General features: G+C 37.6%; 1 protein-coding gene across 1 annotated transcript; it reads left to right on the top strand.

Annotated features, from left to right (window-relative positions):
- Positions 1–56: 56 nt before the first annotated feature.
- RAD51AP1 (RAD51 associated protein 1) lies at positions 57–8,646 on the top strand. Its single transcript, XM_082060336.1, has 9 exons — positions 57–158; positions 1,028–1,077; positions 2,408–2,537; positions 3,522–3,631; positions 3,960–4,034; positions 4,672–4,824; positions 5,884–6,039; positions 6,888–7,034; positions 7,919–8,646. The coding sequence occupies exons 1-9, from the start codon at positions 139–141 to the stop codon at positions 8,047–8,049; spliced, it is 972 nt and encodes a 323-aa protein (XP_081916462.1). The 5' UTR covers positions 57–138; the 3' UTR covers positions 8,050–8,646.
- The last annotated feature ends 15,408 nt before the right edge of the window (positions 8,647–24,054 follow it).

Genomic DNA, 24,054 nt, shown 5'->3' with positions numbered 1-24,054 from the left:
CCACCCGCTTTGTGGCGAATGTGCCGGCCTAGGGCCCAAAGGGGGTTGGGGGAGGGTGGGGGCGGGGCAGGACTGTCGTCAGCGGCGCGTGGCCCCGGCCCCACGGCCGTTGGGCGCCGCGCGCCGCCCGGAGCGGGAATGGCGCGGCCGGTGAGGAGGTGCGTGCGGCGGCGCGCGGTCGCGCGCGGCGGGGCACGAAGGGCGCGAGCCGGCGGCTCAGCCGTCGCCTCAGCCGTCGCCCGTGCGGCCTCGAGGCGCGCGGGCAGCTCGTGCCCAGCGGCGCCGAATGGCGTTTCCTAGAAAGCCTCGGGCGCGCGCGCCGCCAGCTGCCGTTACCGGCTGAGGGACCTTCCTGCCCTCAGCCCCGCGGCCGCCGATCGCAGCCCCGCGCCTCCAGACCGAACTTCCCCGTGGCCTCTTGCAGCGCGGGGCTTGAGGACGGGCCCGCGCTGTTTCCCTTCCGGCTGGAAGGAGGCGCGGGGCTTCTCCCTGGAGTGGGCGGCGGGGGTCACTGCGTCCCGCGAAGAGCGGCCCTGGCGGGTGGCGCCCCTCGGGTGGATCTCTGGCCACGGGGTGGGCTTGAAAGTGCTGCCGGTGCCTCCTCTGGGTAGGATATCACCTGCACCGACGGCAGTGCCACTTAAGAAACAGCCTTAAGGTGCAGGGAAGGCATTTCAAGTGCCTAAAGGTCACCCAGGAGAGAAATTCAGTTGCCTAGTAGCAGTTCTGAGATGCTGTGCGCATAAGGAGGTCACAGTGTTGCCACAAGGAGAACAACAGTACTGTTATTTTAAGATTTTTTAAAACCTAGAAGTTATTCCTAATGGTACTGTATCCAATAGCACTGGTTCTACGTACATTTGAATATACATTGCTTTAAGAAAAAAGTTTTCCAAAGGGGTTTTTTTAAGATAAAAAGTTTTACAAGAAAGTAAAATGTGACTTACCCAAATATCAAGTTAGCAAGTCAAGGTGCTCAGTCTGAAAAGATTAATAGTGTACATTTCCCCCCCTCCTCCCCCAACAGGAACAAGAAAATTGTCGATTATTCTCAATTTGGGGATTTGGAAGATGATGGTAAGCAGTGTGTTCTTGTGCATTACAAAATGCCCAATATGTAACCATGCAAACTATTCTCAGAGTGTCTTTGTTTATAATGAATTACATAATTGAGAAGGCTATTACTCTTTCACTGGAAATAATCCAGGCACACTGTTACATATCCTAATTCAACACGAATATGATGACTGTAAACCAGAGTATAACAACAGTATGTCAGGAAACTGTCAAATACATTGTGTCTTGTTGCAGGAAAATCCATTTCTTTCCCTGCCTCATTTTTCAGTGGTAATTGATTGCTTCATGTCTACCTTATGATCAATTCACAGCATTGTCAATCAGAATATCAAGGAGTTGTGAATCATCTGTATGGAGATCTAATGTTTTTCCTGCAGCTCTGTCTTGATGCATTTTGGGCAAGGACATAGCAGTCAAATTTTGAGTTTCATTGATAATTCAGGCCATTTGTTTTCACTACAGTTTTCCTTTACTCCAAGCTCTAATGGGTGTTGTGCATTTTTCTTAGAGAATTTGATTATTTTAATGGGTTTTTGTTTTGTTTTGTTTTGCATTCTGTTTGCAGGATCCATGGAACAGTTTGAATTGGTGGGGAGGGGAGGGCAAAAGTAAATATGTTGAAGGTCTCGTGTGAATCATATGGATTAATGCAGATTCTTAGTTTAAATGTGGTGCATGACTTTTGTTAGTTTGTACTTGACCACTTGTAATATTAAAGAAAAGTACAATTTCTCAGAACCATTAGTGATCTTATCCAAGGTTCTCCATCATTTAGAGAATACTAAAGATGATTATATTTTTCCTTATTTTGCACTGTGATATGCAATGTCCTCAGTTGGTATGCTTATAATTTTCTTTGAAAATTGAAAAAATGCATTGTATTTGGTAAGAGGCAATACAAAAATGGAAGAAAATGGGAGCAGATTACATTTTTTAAGAAAGGGAATGATTCCCAAAACACCAAGAGCTATAAAACTGTTTAGTGACAGTGATTGCTATTGTAATTGATTGCTGTTGACTATATCAAAAAGTGAACTTCTAGTTATTGAAAATCTGGTAACACATTGAAAATTGAAGCTTTATTGCCATATTGGTAATAAAAATTGAAATAATTACTGCGTGAATGAAAGTGTATGCAAAAGAGTTCTTGTTAAATTTTCCTTTAAAATACAATTAAGAATAATATAGTTATGTTCTTTAAAAACAGAATTAATTTCAAAGAGGTTATCTTTGGTATATTTTCAGAGTGTGATGAAATTAAGTTGAATGCTTTATTTTGGCCATAGAATACAGGAAAACCCATTAAAGTTTATTGCTCTTTCCCAAACAGATGAAGACTTTGCTGCACCTTCAAGCAAAAAATCCAGAACACAGCTCAAGGAACCAAAGAAGGAGAAAAAAGAGAAGCAAAAAAAGGCACACGAATTAATTCCATTACAAAAGCAGACACCTAGTAAGAGGTAAGAAATGCTGAAATGTGGCCAACTCTATGTAAAGCTGGATTTCAGTGAGAGTATTTGTTTTTTCTTTTTTTTCCCCTAGAGTTTTAAGTGGCTCAGAATAAATAGCTAACAACTTAGTGCAATAATGATTTTCTGCTTTATTGGTATAGTTGCAAATCAGGGATATTGTCATTATGCATATGTTTGAGTTGGGTAGTGAGTTATGTCTGTTTTGTTACACCTCTACCAAACTCCAAGTGGCCTGCATAGGTGCAGAAACAGGTTTGCATGTCTGATCATGTCTTGATATCTCTACAGCGCAAAATAATTGTAACAATTCTGAGTTACTGGGCACACCTAAAACTGAGAAATATAAAGACAAGTTTGACTCCTTAAGAAAGAACATATTGAAAGCTCAATAGAAAATACGAAGTCAATGAAAAAGGAAATCTGATTATTTTGGTGGTAAAATGGTGCATATTATTACATTTCAGTGTGGTATTTCAGACAAATGTAATCATCTTTTTTTGTGATACCAAAAATAAAATTGGAAAAATGAAAAAGTTTCTAATGGCACGGCAAATGTTTTGGTCACATTTATTTGATGTTTAGCTTTTACGGATCCATCAAGGAGCTGAAGCTAAGTGTAGCTTCTTGAAGAAGTAAACAAACTCAATGTCTAAAAACATGATGTCTGTTGTTTTTTCCAACTGACTTTTATTGATCTGTAACAATCTCATTCTTAGGATGTACTTTGTCCGAATCTTTTCAAATGTTTTGCATTGTATAATGTTTTTAAATCTATTGTACTGTAAATATTAGTATGTACTTCAAATCTTTTCAGGAAGTAATATTCATATGATATGCTATAAGTATGTATTGAAATATTAATCTCTTTACAAGTATTTGAATTTAAAGAAGTTCAGTGTGGCAGAAGTAGATCTGTAACACTCATGTCATTGTTTTATTATTTAACATATTTGTTTTATTTTGTTTTTCCAGGGTATCTTTGGATGACAAACTTTATCAAAGAGGTTTGGAAGTTGCCTTAGCCTTATCCATCAAAGACAAATCTGGAAATAGACTTGAGGTGCAAAATTCAGAAGGACAAGGTTATTTTACAGTTCAATACAACACTGTTTATATGGAGTGAATTCAAACATGACAATTTATTTTTCAGTGAAATAGGTTGAAAGTCATGTTTTATTTCAAGATGTCATGCTAAAGAAATGAGAATTTCTAGGTGGTGCCTGTCTTCTTACGTTCTTGTTATTTTCTGTGAGAGAAATAACTCTTCTATAAGATTTTCCAAGCATATAGTTTGACTAAAGACAGATAAAAATGTTAGCTATTTTAATTTCTTAATATCTTGACTTTTTACAATGTGGTTTTTGTGTACTAATATATTATTGTTTGTTTGTTTTCTGGATGCTAAAACAGGTGAGACTATTGAATCAGAAAATGTACACAGGAGACCCACATTTTCCAACTGCAGTGTAGACAGTGAACTTTTAGGTAAGTTGTTCTCATACTCTGTCTTTTCAGAAATAGCATTTCAAGATACATTTAAATAGCTTTTCTCTTCTTTGTTTCCATTGGTTTCTGTTTTTCACTGAGGTGAGAAGAGTCTTTATCTTAAATAAAGACTGAAGGATGCATTCATTTTTTCATTAAAAATTTGATCCCAGTCTTAAAATGGAAAATCTCTGGGTCACTGAATGAAATTATTACAGATCAATAAAAGCCAGTTGGAAAAAACAACAGATGTTATGTTTTTAGATGCTGAGTTTACTTAGTTCTTCAAGAAGCTACACTTAACCTCAGCTCCTCGATGGATCCGTAAAGACTAAGCATCAAATAAATGTGACTAAAACATTTGCTGTGCCATTGGAAACTTTTTCAGTTTTCCAATTTTAGTTTTGATCTTCCGTCAATTTGTTTGTTTGATTACAGATAAATACTAATAATTTTCACAACCAGGAATTATAGTTTGGTCAGTTAAAAGAGTAAAATGAGAATCACATGAAAACAAGTGCCAATGATATGCTTCTGTATAGTGTACTTCAAAATCACTAATATTCCTGCTTCTTTTTGAATCAGAGAATAGATTTACTGTTAATTTCAATTAATTAGAACACCTTTTGTTTTCTAGGTCTCAATCAGGTTATGGATGATGATGTACCTAGAGGTGACTGTAGGCAAAGGACAGCGGCATCTAAAGTTCCAGTACAGCAGAAGAAGTTACGAACTGTTGACAGTGATGATGGAGAGAATGCTACTGACTCTGAACCAGAGTCTGTACCCAGTAAGTTCTTCTCTATAAAAACACCCTCCTTAGATGTGCTTTGAATGTGATGCCTTACATTTAGTTTTTATTTTCAGTTTAATGCATACTGCTTCTACTTTGTCTTTCCTCCGCCCCTACTGAAGCCTTATTTTTTAATACTAGTGGCATCTCAATTGCACTTTGACACTAAATTAAACATTGGAGCTTATTTATACACATTACTCAAACTGGCAAAAATGATACTTCTTCTCTTCATATTTCCTGTTGTTGTCTGCGGTTTGCATCCAAACAAAGACTCTGGAGTAGTGTCAGGTGGTAGTGCTTTCAGTATTGGCTTTGTTTAAGCTTATTTAAAAAAATAAGTGTCCTCCCTTCTTTCCCTCCTCCAATTTTCAACTCTCAGAAACCATTCTTCATCCGACTGGAGGTCAGTCTCTCCTCATACTCTACTTCTGGTAGCAGCCCGGTATGGAATTTCTGCAGACTATGATAGACGTCTCTCATTCCCCAGTGGTAAACATGTCTGTATCCATTGATATATTCCTTGCTGAAAGATTTATTGGAAAGTATTTCTAGAATTGTCAGTGAAATAAAATATCAGGGGAATAATCCAGATGTTCATATTGATAGAGAGTTATTTTTAAGATCTGCTGATGTCTGGGGGTTTTAAATAATAAGTATATAACATCTTCCTAACAGCTGAAATGAGTTATAGTATTTTTCCACTTTAAATAGCCGTGATTGAGAATATATAAAAATCAGAGTCCCTGCCAAGTAATTTTAGCTTTTTCATCTTGTACACATGGAATATGAGTAATTCTGCTGTTAAAATTATTATTGTATGCAGCTTATACCAGGGCATTCCATTATGGAAGTACAGAGCAAGAATTCTGTAAATACAGAATGTGTTATGGAGGCTGTTTCTTTCTCAGATTGACATACAAATACATCCAAATTTATTTTACTATATCCTTGAGATATCCTGGTTCTTTATGACCAGAATGTGATTGGAAGGCCCTAGAGTAATAGTAAATTGTATTTCCTTTAAAGAGATGGCATCCCTTTTCCCTGCTGTAGGTGAGGAGTCAGAAGAAGATTCAGATTACACTGAAGATGATGATATAGACTTTGCTATGGAAAAGAAGAAGGCCAAAGGAAGTAAAAAGAAAACCAGACAAAATATGTCAGCTGAAAGAGAGAAGAAAACTCCCACATCCAAGATTAATACTACAGGTAAGTTTGTACTATGAATTTGGAAGAAACTTCTTTATGATAAAAGTCCCCTTTATTTTCACTAAGGAATAGATGAATTTGGCTGAGAGACTGCCTGCAGGGTTGTGATGCAAATTAGCTATATGCAGAGTAATGGGGGGAGACTAGAAAAAAAATTCTGAAAGAACCTTTATAGTAAATTGACATTCCTTACAATAAAAGCAGACAAGAGTGAAGAGATGGAGTTCATTTATTTTTATATATTTAGCTTTTAATAAAAGGTTAAATAACAACGAGTGATTTGAGGATTTTTTTAATTATAATCTCAGAGCCTCCTCTTGCAGTTGCATTTTTAAATTTTTAAGTCAAGGCTAGCTAAACGATACTAATTCTAACTACTTGGCAAAAATCATCATGAATGCCCTTCAGAGTTAATTGTTCACTATGTTGCTAACACAATTTACTTTAAATAGCTTAAGAAAATTCTTGTCATGGTGTTAATCTTTTGTCTGACTCGGTAATGTGTTTTAATTTCAGACCTGAGTTTACAACATGTGATTTAGTTTGAAATTAGTTTTAGTTATAACAAGAAATTGTTTGCTTTGTGTAGCTGACAGAAGAATCTTCCCTCTTACAAATTCAATGTCTGGCAAGTCTTCAAGAAGAAGTTGTTTCACTACTTGTTTTCAAAACAGGATTGAAATTCCAGAGTGTAACAGGACTGACTGTATAAATATATACTGTTAAAGACATGACAATCTAGTAACATATTCATTATTTCACTCAATGCAGAGAGCTTCTGGTGTACAATGATCTATCACCACATGCAGTGTGATGCTTTCTAAGATTGCTTTTATTTTCCAACTAAGGATCACCTGTAGTTTCTTCTTCACGGACAATGCAACAAAAATCTGAGCCCACACAAAAGATGACGTCTAGTTCTTTAGAACCAGTTGGGAGGCCTTTGCATACATCGAGTCCTGTAACAGACAAGAAACCTAAATGGATACCACCAGGTACCTGTGAGATTGTAACTATAAACAGATAAATTAGTTGACCTGAGTTTTTAGCAGTCTCTTCTAAAAGCAAGCAAACAAATAAACAATATTTCAGAAAAAATACTGCCCTTTTATAGTGAAAGATATTCCTTTGATCTTAGATTGGAAAAGGAAAAAAAAAAAAGTAAAAGAAAAAGCTATCTCTGACTTCTTTTCCTCTTACAGCATTATCCTTGACTCCTTTATGTGGGGAGGTTAATAAAATATTTTCCAGAGTGTGGATCAAATCTTAATCAATAGGTTGTCTTGTGGCCATTTCTCTCTCATTAGGAGCCTTCTTTATATCTTGTACATGCTGCTTTATTATCTGTTATAAACAAATAACATTAGAAATATGTTTGAGTGTTTTAACTGCTTTAGTAAAGCAAATGCTGAGAAGCTTTATTCTCTTAAGGTGTTTGAGCATGCTGCTGCTGATTCCTGCCTCTTACTTAGATTTTTCCTTCATATTTACTCTTGTGTATGTATTTCATTCTGTTTGACTCCTTGCTCTCAAGCCTTCTTTTCCCATTTAGAATTGTGTTCAATTGTGTGATTCCCAGTGGAGTACCTGAAAATGCACACTGGGAGTAGTATTTATATGCTTGTCCGGTATTGCTGCACTGTGTTGCTGGTTACTTAAACATGAGCACCATACCTGCTGCATTTGCTCCCAAATAGATTGAATCCCAGTGACTATGCTGATTTTCATGTGCTCCTATGGTATGCTGTTCAGCCTTTTTTGCAGTGTGTTTAGAATACTTTTTTTTGTTCTGCTATGAAAACTATAAAAAGACAACAGTTACATGATTTTTTTCCCTCTAAACTTCTTACACTTTTTTTTGTTTTAAAATTGTTTTCAGCTGCATCAGGAAGCAGTAATAATAACTCTATGAAATATGTTTCGGTTAAGTCACCTACTCCGTGTCTCAGACTCGGCCTCTCCAGACTAGCAAGAGTCAAACCGCTGCATCCCAGCGCTACCAGCAGTTAAGTGGTCAGTGGCAAGGTGCCGCATGAAGGAAAAGACTTTGGAAATTATTTTGCTTATACAGAGTGGGCAGCAAAAGCTACATGGCATCATACATTTTGTAGGACTGTTGTTTATGTACATGTCTAATTCTATAATGAGTTTTTATTCTGCAAAATGCTAGTTTTTATTCTGCAAAATTCTGCAAAAGCCCTAAGAACTACTGAATAATAATATTATTTAAGCAAGGTGGCATCTGGGTCACCAGCTCTTTGATGTATTATACTCAGAGGTGCGGGGTTTTGATTATGTTAATTCTCTGATACCTAAACTCTTGGCATTAAAATAGTCTAGCCAGCACCATGTCAAATTATAGAATTTGATACCTCAAATAGATTCTTAACACAAATGAAAGTCACAGTTCAAAATATGTTTCTTGGAAGAGTGAAGTTATCACTTTCCACCCCCTTCTTGGAAAGTTTGTCACCACTCTCTCAATATCTGTTAATGTTTGCATATTTTATATGTGGAGTTTAATGAATTTTTATGTATTATAGATATAATTATTTTTTAGAATGTTGTATTAAAGAAACCCCTAAAATAAAATATTTTATACAATCTAATTAGTCTTATCAATTTACTTTATTTATTTTGAAAATCTCTTCTAAATTTTGGCTACAGTCCTGCAAATATTTTTGCATGTGCATACTCGTATCAGAAGTCAACAGTGTTAGTCAGGCTTAAACAGCAAGGATTTTGCTTTGAGCTCCTTGGTCTTCATTGAAGACCATGACACCATGCATAGTTAGTGGATTTTATAAAGCTTTGGAGTGATAGTTACTGAGTAAGGAGACTGACCTTTCAAACTTCTTAGTCCACAATGTAAATACTTTCCTAAGTGTATTGACTGTGTCAGATACTACAGGAGATGCATTTGTCCCCGTATTACATAAAAGATATGGTCATGATCAAGTCAATTGTATTAACAAGAGAATATATAGCCCTATTTAGCGTAATTACACAGGCAAAAGCACGGTGCTGCCTAAAGTAAAACTGTGGTATGACAAAATACTTTTTAGCTGTATAGTACTTACATTATTGAAACAAGATGCTAAGAAATACATATTTATTTAAAAAATATGCATATTGCCTCATGGAAGGAATTAGAAGAAATCTGTGGATGAAAATCTGTTTCTCAGAAGCAAGGAAACGTGGGCATTATGACATAACATCTTGCATCATCCGCATTTTGGATGCCTGACTCTTGACTTGGAATTGCATAGCCCTGAGTGAAGTGTGATCCAGTGATCTGGGCTAAGTGAGTTTGGGAGGGGGGAGGCACATGCCTGCTGTCTCTAGTGCTTGTCTGACTCGTTCCTGAATTGTTTTAACTTGCTAAAATGGCACATCAAAAAAAGCTTTTAGCAGGTTGACATCTGATCAGCTTGAAACTGCTTCCAAACAAGGGTAAAGCAAAAGACCAACAGAAGGAAAGGTAAGTATCCAATTATAATGCTTGTGACAACTAGTATATAATATTTAAGTTATCTTATTCCTCTCCTTGATTCCCTTTCTTTGTGCTTACTTAGGTAGCCCCTTTCTGAGGCATACAGAGAATAAACAGCTGTAGCAAAGTGGGAAGCACGAAGGGCCTTGGGCCCTAGAGTGATTTGTTGCAGCATCCAAGTCCATTGCCTCCTATTTGTGCTTCAGTCCTTTTCTTTCCACTGGTAGTGGTCACAAAAAACCAGCTGTGTGGTCCCTCACTGCATTGCAGTCACCAGGGCTCTTTCTGTTGAAATTAAACTGTTGTGAATCGTTTTGCCTTTATGGTATCTTCAGGGATACATTTAAATTTTGTGTGGTTACATGTTTTCATGCTGTAGCGAAACATGTAAAATGCAAAGTATTTTATCAACATGGTACTTAAGGAAAATATTTCTACAGCTAAAAGATTTAGTAACCTCCTTTTCCCTCCACTCTCACCCTTTTTTTTTTTTTCTCTATGAAACATATATTTGAGATTTGTGTTCCTCTGGTTTCAATCCTGGCATCTTTCAAAAATTACATAATTTACATAATTTTAGTCATGTCACCTGTCTTTGAGGCCCCCCTTAAGTTTGTATGGGTTTCCAGTTCATGAGGATTTTCCAGTATTTCCACTTTTTTTCCTGAGTGAAAATTTCACATAGGAAGTTAGACAAAATGTCATTGAAAGGGAAGTAGTAGATGTTCTTGATTGTGTGTTTCAAAGCTACTCTGTATCTGACCTGAAGAAAGGGGGTCTTGCTAGTAGGTGCAGATTCTTGTATAAAAGATGACTTCCTTTGCGTCCTGGGTTATTAAAGGACATGGTCAAAAGCAGCCAAATTGATTTAGGGACTGATTGTTACAGTAATTATTATTTTCTGCTAGTAACAGAGGAATTGTGTTATTCCACCTGCTTCCAACCTTGGAAAATTATTTTTTTGCTGAGAATTACAGTTGCTTTAAATTTTAAATGCTACATAGAATTGTCTGTACATAATTTCTCCAATAGTTGCACAATGGTATGACATGAAATGCATTTTGATGTCAGTTTGTAAAGCGATCAGACAATGTGTTGGTTTGTGTGTCAGAGTTTAGTTTTGACATACTTGCTGTTTTAGAACTGCACCTGTATTAGTAAAAAAGAACAATATTGCCCTTAGTAACATGCTTTAGGTTTTGGTCAGCCCTGAAGTACTCAGGCAGTTGGACTAGATGATCATTATAGGTCCCTTCTAACTGAAATATTCTATTTAGTTCTGTTATTCTAAGGATTATCTAATGTGCAGGTAATCATTGTGATAGAAGTTGTTCTTTAGTGTTTGAGGTGCTTATTATAAAATATTTTTGTACTTACTCATAAATTCTTGAAAATAATTTGTTTATGCTTTGTTTCTATGCTCAGACCCAGCCCTACACTGAATTTCAACAAAAGTTATCTAAGAACTCGTAAAAGGAACTAGCTGTAAAATTTCCTTTCCTGGGGACTAGACAGAGTGGGTGTGGAAGAGACTCTGAGCAGCTCATATCCCCAGCGTGGATGCAGAATCCTTCAGTCCTGTCCTGACAGATACTTGTCTGAGTGGTGGAGTCCCCAGCTTCCTTGGGTGATCTGTTCAGAACCTGAGAGCAGAGCACACTGTTAGAAAGCTTTTTGGTAGTGGTAATGAGATGAGATCTTTTGAGTTTTTCATGTAGCCTGTAGGCTTATTGTACTCTCCTATATATCCAAGTCTAACCTGATCTCTTCAGATTTGGTAGAGCTGGAGTCTACTCGGTGTCTAATTTTGACATGTTGTCACGTTGTTTGAATCTCTCTATACAGTGTAATTCTTCCTCAAAATGCTGGCAAACCCATGGATATTGCCTTAGTACCGTTTTATCAGTCTTGAGTTTTTCCTTTGTGTTTCTCTGTCTTGCCCTCATGTTTCTAGAAACACACCTGCAAAGCAGCATGTGAGAATATAAAAATTTTGCAGCTGAGACATTAATGCGACTTAACTGACCAGCAGTGAGCAATCACTTCCTTACTTTAGCATTATCTTGTAGAAAATGCGATGTGCAGAGAATATGTGTCATATCTCTATGAAATATGAAAAATCATTAGCTACCACTAAATATGTAGTCAAATACATGTGCTGCTACCGTCATCCCTAACCCAAGCCTTCAGAAAGCATTCCATTTACGGCTTCACTGATTTTTTTTCTTGCAGATTGGTTGTCTATTTGCTCTTGACCCAATATCAACCACGTTACTGCCATAAGGCAAAGACCACTATTTCAACTTTCATTATTTCTAAAAAAAAAATAAATTGTTTTGATTCCAAAGCTCTCAACTTGTGAATAATTCGTTATATGATTCCAGAGGTCTGAAACCCAGCCCTCATTTCCTTGGCCTGTATTGGTTATTCTTGGATATTCTATTAATGTGAAATTCTGGATCTTTAATGTAGCTGAATAATAAAGGTATACCTTAATGCGTACTCAGGCTATGGGATTTAACAAGGGAAACAAACCTTTTCCCATTATTTTTGTAATAGGAACAAGAAAGCCTGAATGCCATTTCCTGAGATCAATGGCATAAGGGATTCCGTGGGATGCTTTTCCTTAAACTGCTCTTTAGTTTTAGGAAGATCAGTTAGGTCTACATTACAAGATGCACTATCTCTAGGTAGATGAATGCCATCTGTCCTTCATGTTTGATTGCTTTTGTTGTCTTTAACTTTCTTTAACCCAACAGACTTGTAACGAATTGGTGCAAACCATCAAGATGAAAAATGTGTGTTACCACTTCCTGTGATTCTCGATGCAGAAACCTGCTCTTTGCATTTTAAAATGGTATGTCTGGCTACTTCAAAGAATTATTGGTCTGTCTCCACTCATGCATGCCATCGTTCTCTTGACAGGAAGCTAAAAAGGTGTGAAAAAATCAGATCTTATTTGAATTAAGAGAGTTTCTGCTGTGCTGATTCTTTCAGTCCTCACACACTCAATATTCATGATGCTTGTGCACATTTTAAACAAAGACTTTCAGCATGGGTTGTTCCCATACATTTAGGATATTGAAAATTCTAAATTTAATTTTTTTTTTCCCACCATTTTGGTTCGGTTTGGTTTGGTTTTTCTTGTGATTTGGTGGGGTTTTTTTTTGCTTTTTGCTGTTTTTTTTAAATTGCTTTTGAATATAACTCTGATCTCTAAAAGGTTAAACATTAGTTTTCCTTAGCCTTGACTGAATAAGAACACAGAAGGACTTATCATTGTCTGTAAAAGACAGGATCTACACGTTTCTTAGTGTATGTAAGCTTCTTTCTATTTAATGCTCAGGCATCTCAATTCTGTCACCAAATTATTTTTCATAATTAGAGTCTTCAAGTCAATGCAATCATATTTATGGTGTCATTAAAAATTCTCAGACTGAAGAACAAAGAAATAATCTAAAATGCGAGACAATAGATCTGATCAAACATGAAAGACAGATGATATTTATCTTCTTGGAGATAGAGTATGTTGTAAAGTAGAGCCAAAGATGACAGATTATCCTTCTGTTTCCCTTCTTGAGCAGACGAGAGCTCTTACATGAGTATCTCGCATTTTTTTACTTCCAGTAAATCTGTGTAAATCTTGCTTTCATTCTGTTATTTTTGCAGGATTCATTAAACTGAAGGATTCTAAAGAGTAATAATCAGATAGTTCTTTTAGACATGCCTTGTGAAGCCTATCTCAACAGAAACATTAGAAGATAGGTGCAGATTTCTTAGAATGCAAACAGAAGTTTGTAACTCTTGGAAATCAACGTTAGAGGGCAGTACATGAAGTTACTATTCCAGTACAGTAGAGCTTAATGGTTAACATTTGTATTTGCAAAGTGTATGCATATCAAAGAGCAGGTTGAAATATGTGACCACCAGACAATATAAATAGAAATAATGCACTACAATGAAATTAGAAAACAACAACAACAACCAACCAACCAACCAAACAAAAAAACCCCCAGACACTGAGAGTATTAGGTGGTAGTTGCCAGTGTAGTTAGTTATTCCTCAAGTCTGCTTTATATTTTTTTAATGTGTGTAATATTTTGCCAGAAGGCAAAAGAAGAATGAAGACATTCAGATATCTATACTGTACTTGCATCAGCAATGGCTGGTGCTTCTCAGTTACCAACAGCTTAGCATTTGATTATCCAATGACAGTGACTCTTAGAAAAGTGAGATTCGAATCTGATTCCTATAGAAAATGAAAATGTGCTCATTTGAGGATGACCTTATAAAAAATTTCCATAGTTGATGTTTGTTATTCTTTGAACACAAGTGTTTTATAAAAAATTCAATTATCACTTAATAAATAAAATATTATGTTACAGTACACTACTAATGCCCTAAAGTATCCTGCAGCTTTAAAAACCTAGTATGTTTTGCTGAACAGGAAAAAAGTAACTAGAAGGTATTCTAACTATATAACTATTTTCCAACTATTTCCTTTGAATCCAAAATATATAGAATAGAAAAGCAAGCACATATTTGATAAGCATTAATCATCTTATCTTTTGTCAAAGTATATCATGAACAGAGTTTTACTCCAATATATTTTCATAGATGAAGTCAGTAATAAAGTTAGTAGGTATTTCCTGCATTATTTAATTCAGTTATAAGCTTTAATGTGTAGTACTTTCCCACATGTTTGCTATAATTTTTCTTAAGCATTTTTACCTGGGTAAAAAATCATATTGATGTAATTTCTGAGTGCAATCCAGCTGATTCACTTTCTTTGTCACCATTTCATAGAAAGAAGTTACTTACAAGTCAGAAAACATAAGAATAGCCAGATTTGCCATCTTCCCCGGCATAGCTAAGTCAGAAAAAGGAATGCATTCAGCACGACCAAAGGTAAGAGAACTGTAAAGACCTCAGATGTTGGAGGCATAGATGTAACTTAGCCATAACTCAGGGTGCTGTAGTGCTTCCCTATGTTGAAGTTAGGTATCAATTGACAGCTATTGACTGGATCCAGATGGTATGTAATCACTCAAATCTTCCTTCATTCTGTGTGCGTCTTTCACAGAGGCCAGTTGCAATTAGGCACTCGTACTTGAAGTAATGCAGGGAAATCTGTCTTCCTGTGCCTTAAGACAAACCTCCCTCTAAGGAGATGGAGAGGACCAAGACTCCTGTGGTAGAAGAGTAGACCATGTCTTTGTTTGACTTGCTCCTTTGCCCTTACACATTTGATTGCTGTCTCAAGAAAGTGCTTGTCTCCTGATTTTGCCTGTGTAAGATGTTCAGAAGGGCATAGCAGGTGGCTCCCACCCTCCTTCGCAGCCTGGTACCTTGTGTTCTTCAGTGCGTTGCACCTCCCAGCTTCCTCTGTGACACAGCCAACATATTCTTGACCACCTTCTATGATTGTTGCCCAAAGATTGTCCAGAGATACTAAAGATGTGTTGATCTGTCTCTTTGATGAGTCAAGGACACCCAGAAGCCTATTGACTGGAAGAACTGCGAACTGCGGCTTCCCTGTGTAAAAACAAAAAGAGGTAATAATCAAGATTCTCAAATAATCCTCTATTTTTCTACAAAACTGATATTTTTTTCTGACTTGTGGTTGCACAACTAATAATAATAAAAAGTCATTGCTCTAGACAACCATTTATATATTTCAACCTATGCTAGTAAATGAGCCATCTTGTGCCACATGTATTGAACATCTTGGATTATTAGAAAGGGGATTGGAAGAAAAGTGTTTTGCTGGAGGACCGAAAGCAGAGTGATAATCCATATGCAAAATGGTAAAAGTAGTCTTTTTTTCATCTAAATGTCAATGAAAGTGAGGGAATCAGTCATTGAGAGACTTGTGGATATAGCAGTAAAATAAGACTGAGGGAAAAATTCAAAATTGTATCTTTTTTTTGTATTAAATGTTTGTTCCAATAAAATTTGACATAAGGGACAACTTCTGCATATCAATAGTTTCACAGGTGTCTAAAACACCAAGACTGCAGAATAACTGCCTTGCTTTTACTTGAACTCACTTTAGTAAAAACAGTACTCCTGATGTTGGCAATACATTCTCAATAGTAAGTCATTAAATGTGGCATTTAGAGCTGATTTCACAACGTTGTGATTTCTTTTGGGAGCTACTTTTGCTTTTCACTTTTGCTGAATTAGTCAAGTCCTGATTAATTATTCAAATTCTGATGATGTTGATTCTCAACAATAAAAATAATCTCTGCTTGTTGACAATTTTTCATTTTCATTAGTATTTTGGAACACTTTTTGATCTGTTATTTTTATGCTACCAGGGAAAATCAGTGATCCAATGAACTTACCACTGAAAATTCTAATGCTTATGTGGACCTTCCTGTTCAACAACGATTCTTTATGGAATATGAAAGGAACAGAACATAAGAAACTGGAAGATAAACAAGCTTATGCTATATGTAACATGCTGTATGGTCATTTCAAAATCAAGAATCAAGATTGTTAACACTGCCTCAGCTGATGAATGCTGGGCATCACAGCTGTACAGAGCAGGGACATGATCTTTTACTTTCTTCCAAACATAATCACAGGAGAGACAGCATTTCAATATTTCATGAAAGTCTGTTTTAAAATAAAGTGGTGAAAGTTTTTAGGTTGACACAGAATTCATGGCTAAAAATTATTTGCAATCTATAAGGCAGTATCTCTCTTTCTCTTTTTCTCCTGACATCTTTCTTTCTTACCTGGTATGGCTCTCTTTGAGAACATGAGCAGTTAGGAATTGAGAATATTAATTATTCTATTTCTAAACATCCTGGCAAAAGATGCCACAGATTGCTGAGATATTTCTATGCTCCCAGTTTAAATGTCAGACAGTAAGGGCTGTGTCAAAGCACAACAGAGATGCTACCAAAAGTGTGTTACCATCGGCCATGGTGAGGCAGCCTAAACTGACAACCACTGCTGAAAAAGGCACTCAGATGACTCTGATCACTTGTCATTAACTGCAGGGAATGTTTTTGCCTCTGTATGGTGAACTGGAAGAGGACTGATGCAGGTTAAAACTAAGCTGAGTTTGCTTTGCTGGTTTAAGTTTAACCTGAGTTATTTTTTCATCCAATTTATTGTAGGACTTCACGAACATTTGTGCTGGCATGAAGAAGGGGACAGCTGAGGATTAAGAATAAATAGCAAAGGGAGAAGCAGACTTCTTCCACCCCTCCCACCCCCCCCTGCACCGCCTCCCTAGCCCCCTTTTAGCAACAGTGCGGTTTTAAAATGCTCATGAAACTATGATGCTCTTCTCTGTCTTGCTGTAGTCTGTCTCAATATATGTGAAGAGACATCAGACACCTTGGACATCTCCTTGTTCTCAATTGTTCTTAGTCTGGACCTATCCAGACTGCTGTTATTAATTCTAAGTCTTAGTCTGATGTATGAAAGAGTAACATTTTTTGAAATGTGTGTTAATTAAACCCGTGGTGGGAGAGAGCAGACAATAGCAATGTTGGATTTATGCAGCTTCTTCTGTATTTTGCATTTTATCTGTGATAACACGTCCCAGTAGGAAAAGATGTGGTATGTGATGGATATCTGCCAATTACCTACATTTTATCCTCTGAGAATATAACATTGAATTTCAACTAATTCAATTCACAAAATTAACTCTTAACAATAGCAACATGATTTATGCTACTAGGTCTGGAACGTTGAAGTTTGCTTCAAAGCCAACTGAAATTGTGATCAGTCTTGATTTCAGGAGGCTTTTGGTCAGGTCTTTTGAGGATAATACCCAGCAATAACTAAGAATGTAAATTATTTTTACCTTTTTTTAAAAAAAACAAAAAAAAAAAAAAACTTTTTGCCTTTTTTTTTTTTCTTTTTTTACTTTTTAAAATAAATTATTTCCTGGTGACCTTGGAAAAGCTTTTTGGAAAAAAGAATTGCTTGAGTTGAAAGGGGCCTTAAAGATCATCTAGTTCGAACCTGCCTGCCATGGGCAGAGACACCTTCCACAAAACCAGGTTGCTTAAAGCCCTGTCTAACCTGGCCTTGAACACTTCCAGGGCTGGGGCATCCACAGCTTCTCTGAGCAACCTGTTCCAGTGTATCACCACTCTCATGGTAAAGACTTTCTCCCTTCTATCTAATCTAAATCTACCCTCATTGACTTTAAAGCCTTTTCCCACAGGACATGATGTATGCTAAAGCTCTATGTTCACATATATGAAGACCTAGCAGGTTCATCTTAATAATCTTAAGTTCTGTAGAGGTTTCAGGTAGAACTCAAATCCCTTGTAAAAGATGTAAATCCCTTGTAAAAGATGTTTTCTTTTCTGTCTTCACATGGCTATGCAGAAGTAACCATGAAGCCACCGCCAGCCTGCAGGTTTTTGGAAAGGCAGGCCAGCTGGTATGCCAGAGAGAAAGATCCTTATGTGAACACTTCTCAGCTCATTTTCCTGCCACGTGGATGAGTCTTAGTGCTCTTGTGCCTCGCCTGGCTGCCCTCAGGCATTTCATCTGCCCTTCCAACACATCCCTGCAGCCAGAGCTGGTCAGACACGATGGCCCAAAGCCTTTTCTATGAAGGCTGAAGTGTGCCTATAAAGGAAAGTCAGATGAGATATATTTACTGTGAGCTGGCTGAATTTAGGCTACCTGCTAAGGAATTGTAAATGTGAGATGTGAGGTGGAGAGCTGCCAAAGTTCCTGGGAACATTTAAATCAGCAAGATATAGATACAGCACTGCATAGTTTTGAAACTGTCATTTAAAGAAAAACCACAGTCTATATGGGATATATTTTCCACATCTAATGTATGTAGCTGTATATGGAAAGTCTAATTCTCTTAATTCATCACCTCTGTGCACTGTATCTTCATTAGCACCAGTAAGATTGTAATAAACAGTAAGCATATATTCTCTGCTGAACTGGTACACTTTGGAGCATTTGTGAGCTCAACTCCGGTAGGATCAGCTCCCGCTTCCCCTTTTTTCGTTTGCTTTCATTCATCTTTCTTGCCAAAGAAATTTGGAGGCAGATTTTTCCAGCTGCTCCTGAAAGAGCAGGGAAGTATGTTATTGAAGTGATGTGAAGCATTCTGTCCTCCACACATCACAACCAGCCTGTTCCTAAGCAGGAGCTGTGCCTCACTCCCAAATTTTGATCTGCATCATTCCTGAGACATATGACCTGGAATATACAACAATAGCTGCTCTGCACACTCTTCATGCTTTCTGTGCATCTCCTTGTAACAGAAAAGGGATTTATGAGCAAATTTTTTGTTAACACGTGATATGATTTATTACTGTTCTGATTACAACCATGATTTTACACTCTGTAGCTGAACTTGCAGGATGTACCTTTGACATAGGGTAAGAAAAAGTGTTATTGTGTGAGACAAGACTGTGGTAACACCAGTAAAAAGACAGGTCATCACAACCTTTGTGTGTATGATAAGCAGTAATACTGCAATGTTACAGAACTGTTTAGCTTGGAAGGCACTTCATGAGATCATCAACTTCAACCCCAATGACTCTTTGTACAATAGTATGTAATAGCTAAGGAAATAGTTCTCCTTTGAAATCTCCCTAATATTCGGTGTATTTATATTGTACATGAAGAGAGTATTATGAAAATATTCTCCCCAAATAATAGGAGAGTTTCTTTACTAAGTACATATTTCTCCTGAAATGCCACTGGGGCATGATTTCTAACACATTCCTCTCCAAAGAGAAAGTGAGGCAAATATACACTTAAAATCTTTTATTTGAATTAACAGTAGCAATGCATATATGCCAGGTGTGGACTTTTCAGCACATCTATCTTTAATACAGTGATATTGCATTAAAATTCAGCATGTGTACCGAGATTGTGTCAGTACCTGGATCTTGTAAAGACTAAGCACTCATCCTTGAAGTACATAGAAGCACCTGCATACTTCAAATTAACTGTGTGTTGCTGAAATATCATACTGAATCAGTGCCTCAGACTGCTAATTAACTCATGTCTCCCCCACGGGGGTGTTGCCTTAACCAAATGTTATTCAAATCATAGTTCACTGCTCAGTTTAATAACAGCACGTGAAATGCGGACTGCAGTCCAAATCCCAGGGGTTTCCTGTGGTGTCCAGGCACCGAGAAATATCTTGCCAGGCCAGTGGTTGCCAGCTGATCACGCACATCAACATCAGACGCGAATCAAGGAGCTCTGCCAGTCTTGCTCACATGGCCCCTTTGCCAAACACAGGGTGGCCAGGAGCTGTTAACACCCTAAGGAGGCTGGTGTGGGGATGGAATTTCTACTAGAATGTGAGGCAGTTCAGACCCTTCTCATGTCTGATGCCCCTTCTTCCTCACACTACAGCACCTCTGGCTGCAGCTGTGGTCCCCTGCCTCTATGCACCTCAGTGCTGCTGCAGGTCTGGGGAAGGAGGTGGATACAGACCCCTAAATGAGGCAGTGGGTGAGAACGGGACAGAGTGGACAGTAGTGAACCACTGCACTAAGCATGGACCTGCATTTCTGATAAGCCTAAGTGCCTACAGCATTTCTGAAAACTGGCTTTTGGCCACCAGAACCTGTGTAGCTAAATGCAGAAATCCTGCAATAGCTGTAAGTAGATACCAGCAGTTAACAGTCCAGGCCCTTCCTGTATAGCCCTTGCAGGAAGGCAAAACCATTCAAAACATCCAGAGGGAGTCACCCAGAGCTAGTCAAAAGCAAAATGTAGACAGAGAAGGTGTGCATGGGAGTTGCATCCTGCCTTACATACTTCCACCCAACCATTGTATCTGGATTTGTTCCTATTCAAAACTGTTTGGATAGGGCTGTCTTTATTTTTCAGTAGAAGCCATGTAATTGCAATTATGATTACTAAGGATATAAGTGAAGGACGTTTTGGAGAGAGGTAGTTTCTCTCAACAGCCTACTTTAAAATGTTGGAAAGACACAGACTTATTGTTACTGATTTTTTTGTTGTTGTTTGTTTCTTTTAAATCTGTGTTCTGTTTTCTGACAATAATTAGACAATTCATCTGCAGAGCTGAAGTTTGTTCCTGTACTAATCCACTCATTCAAATCACATTTGCCATTTATTTTTTCTATTGAATGGTTCACTGGCAGCCATGACACAGTTGCCCAGAAAAACTATGGCCATCTATTTTGTTGACTGGGACTTGATTTCTCTCAATTTAGAAGTAAAAAACTTAGGAAATTTCACATTTTCAGGTGATTACATATACAACTGCCAATCGTTTTATATTTAGTTATCTGCTTTATTTGCATTTTACGTTCAGAAGCAAACTGTCCAGTTTTGAAAATGTTTTCTCTTTTTCTTAAATTGTCTCTTCTTCCAACAACAGTTAGACAGTTAGCAGCAGGTCTCTAGAAATTTCTAGGGAAATACAGCAATAACTTATTTGCAAGACCAATATGATAATATTAGTGTCATGTCAACTGGAAATGTACAAGAAGATATAAAATGTCAGAGCAATTGTTGCTTGATTAGACCTGGGGTCTATTCAGCAGAGAAGCAGGAGATACCTATTGTAAGGTGGACAAACATTAACCACCAAAGTAGCTGCTGGAATGACATAGAGCACCATGAATTTTAATTTCCAGGAAGGTGGTTCATCTCTCAAGGGTCTGGGACATGCCTGGTTGGGAGATCCACTCTGGCAAACAAGGAGATCTGTACTGTGCCCTACTCAGGGTCTCATTCACAGTATGTACCCGTTCAGTGTTCCACAAGGGCAGATCAAATTATGGCCTTGCAGGAGGTACGAGTCAAATTAACCCACAGGCTCAGCACCTCTTAATATCTGTTATTTTCCAAATGTCAACATGTCGTGAGACGACGTGGAGAATGCAAAATTGCCTGCAGGACCTCTTTGAGCACGACGGGCGGGCCGGCGAGAGTAATGAGTCTAATTCAATATGAATTTACCATCAATACCCTTTCATGAACTCTTAACAACACTGAATATCAATGTCCACGAGACCACGTTTTTTCCAGCCCTATATACTCTATACCCAAAAGGCCATGCGGCAAGCACAGGCTACGATTGGTTACACTTGCCGTCACTCTTCCCCCACCACGATGGTGATTGGCTGCAGGGCACTGTCCACATGCGCAGCGACGACTACGGCACCCTCCTGCAGCCTGGGTCGAGGGCAGACCAGCTTCTGTTTACTTCCGCATGGTCCTAGTGCACCCCAGCCACCTCAAGCCCTGGCTTGTTCACACCATACGGCCCAAAAACTCTCCACATCAACAGTATTCCCTCTAGCAGTACACTGATGTCAGGTCACTGCCATGCACCAGCACTTGTTGAGCAATAGAAGGGGCTGATGCAGATTCATTTAGATGTCTTCCCTCTCCTCCCAAATCAATTTAACTTTTTCAAGTATCTGAAAACAGAGTCAATTTGCTCCCTCACAACACCTGCAAATTGGTTTGGCAGGTATCATAACCTGCACTAAAATGAATAGAGTTATTATCACATTTTTATCAGGTTCATAAGTATTGTGTTTATGAAAACTAGAGGCGTCATTACAGGTTTCTCGATGCTTGAATGAAAGCTCACATTTCTCTTGTTGAATTGCTCACTTGGTATTGACTGTGGTTCAGGATCCAGGGAACGGTCCGGCTTCCACCAGACTTCACAAAAAGCTTATTTGATTTTATCCAGTTTCTTCATTTTCCATCGCTTCCTTTGTCTCCTTTGAAGCTCTAAATTTGGCTCCTGGAAACAGAAGAACACTGATGGGAATGGGAGCAAGATATGAAGGCAAAGGAAGAATTTGTTCATTATAGTCTTTATAATGCAAGCCCTTCCATTTATTATTTTGATTGCTGTAACTCCTGCCATGGGGAACAAACTCTTTGCTGATTCTTTAAAATCTTTCTCAAGCTTTGCGATTTTTTTTGTTTTGCAAGAAAAGTTATGGTCTTCAGGTTTTATTGTTTGTTTCTTTGTTTTGTGTTTTTTTTGTTGTTGTTTTTGTTTTTTAATTAAAACAGTGTTGGGTTTTGACATCTTGGCATTTATGTTTTGTCATCCAATTGCCTTTTTTCTCATCCTTCTTTTTCCCTTCCCTTCCTTTTTTTTTTTTTTTTTTTCAAATTTCCAAAGGAAATGAAAACTGAGTAAGGAGAGAATATAATTTCAATGTCTCTGTGGTCCTGAATATTTTTTTTCATGAAAACATCTTGAAATAGGGATAAAATAATATTGTGTTTGTAAAGTTATTTTTTAACATTAAAGATATATAATTTTATTATAATTCCAGTCTTTTCCAAAAAGCAGATTTGATATCTCTTTTTCTCTTTTTTGACTCCAAACCCACTATGACTTTATTGTCATAAGACTTGTGCTGCTCTTCAGCTTTTTAAAATCTTTCTTTCACTTTAACAAAGGTTGTGTCTGCATTTTTCTGCTCTTTATGAAACGTGAGTTCCTTTATTGTTCTCAGAAGAAAAGTAAAGAAAATAATGAATTGAGACTGTTAGCTATTCCCCCATGGAGCCTGTCAGAAGTACAAAAATAGATTACAGTTTGCTGAATAAAAGATCACTGAAGTCTATTCCCTCAATATTCCAAGCTAAAGCTGCTCCTTCTGTAAGCATTTGTTTTGCTGATGGAATATCTAAAAGGCTGTCAGGGTGCACAGAGAATTAACATTTATGCAGAAGCAGGAGTACCTAGAAGCAGTCATTCCAAGATTGCAAGTAGTTTTGTGGGCTATGAGGAAGCTGTGAGTGAAATGCTTGAGGGCACTCTCTGGATTCTCAGTAAAACTCTGAATTCCCATAGTATTACCTTCATTAGACAGCTTATGTTTATAGCAGGACAGCTAAAGCTATGGCTCTTTCTTTGAAAAAGAAAAAAAAAAAAGAAAAGGAAAGGAAAGCAAATGATGCACCTTGTGGTGCCTCGAGGGATGGTTTTGCAATCATGCTGAGCCTAATTGACAAACATGTTGTGCTTGCGCTAAGTCCTCAAAGATTTCATAGCACGTCAGCAAATATGCTACTGTTCGCAGTTCAGTTTGATATTATTTGGTTTGTGTCAATGCTGTGGAACTGTGGTAAAACAACATGTGATTTGTTTCCAGCCTGTTCACCCATGAAAATCATCAATCAGCCCATGCTATTATTCATAAAGGGGCACCTGTGTGTCTGGGTTGGATTAGATGAACAGAAGTGTCAGCTTTAAATTGCAAGGAGAACAATTTAATGGAGACAGATTTAAGACATGGAGCTTTGTCATTATGGGGAAAGAAAGAAGCAGTGAAAGCTGCTGTGATTTCAGCCTCTTCAATAACTGTTGTTTACGAATGAGAAGAAATAGAAGAATCCAGCCTAAGGTAACAGCAGTTGGCATTTGTTTTTATTGATGGCTATACAAATGTTTTTAGTAGGTTGTGACATACCTTTTGTGAAGAATAGAAACTATTAGAAAACAGAAAGAAGACAGTTTGATCAGTTGTACTATCCACCATTAATTCCCTATGATA

The sequence above is a fragment of the Streptopelia decaocto genome (assembly GCF_964273445.1).
Source record: "Streptopelia decaocto genome assembly, chromosome: 1".
NCBI lineage: Eukaryota > Metazoa > Chordata > Aves > Columbiformes > Columbidae > Streptopelia > Streptopelia decaocto.
Note: the sequence above shows the minus strand (reverse complement) of the source record. Positions and strands in the feature narration are given on the sequence as shown.

Bases quoted from the DNA above. Each gene is read 5' to 3' on its own strand.
- RAD51AP1 (XM_082060336.1), top strand. From the start codon at position 139: ATGGCGCGGCCGGTGAGGAG. The intron at 1,078-2,407 runs GTAAGCAGTGTG...TTTCCCAAACAG, and splicing joins TGGGGATTTGGAAGATGATG to ATGAAGACTTTGCTGCACCT. The intron at 2,538-3,521 runs GTAAGAAATGCT...TTGTTTTTCCAG, and splicing joins AAGCAGACACCTAGTAAGAG to GGTATCTTTGGATGACAAAC.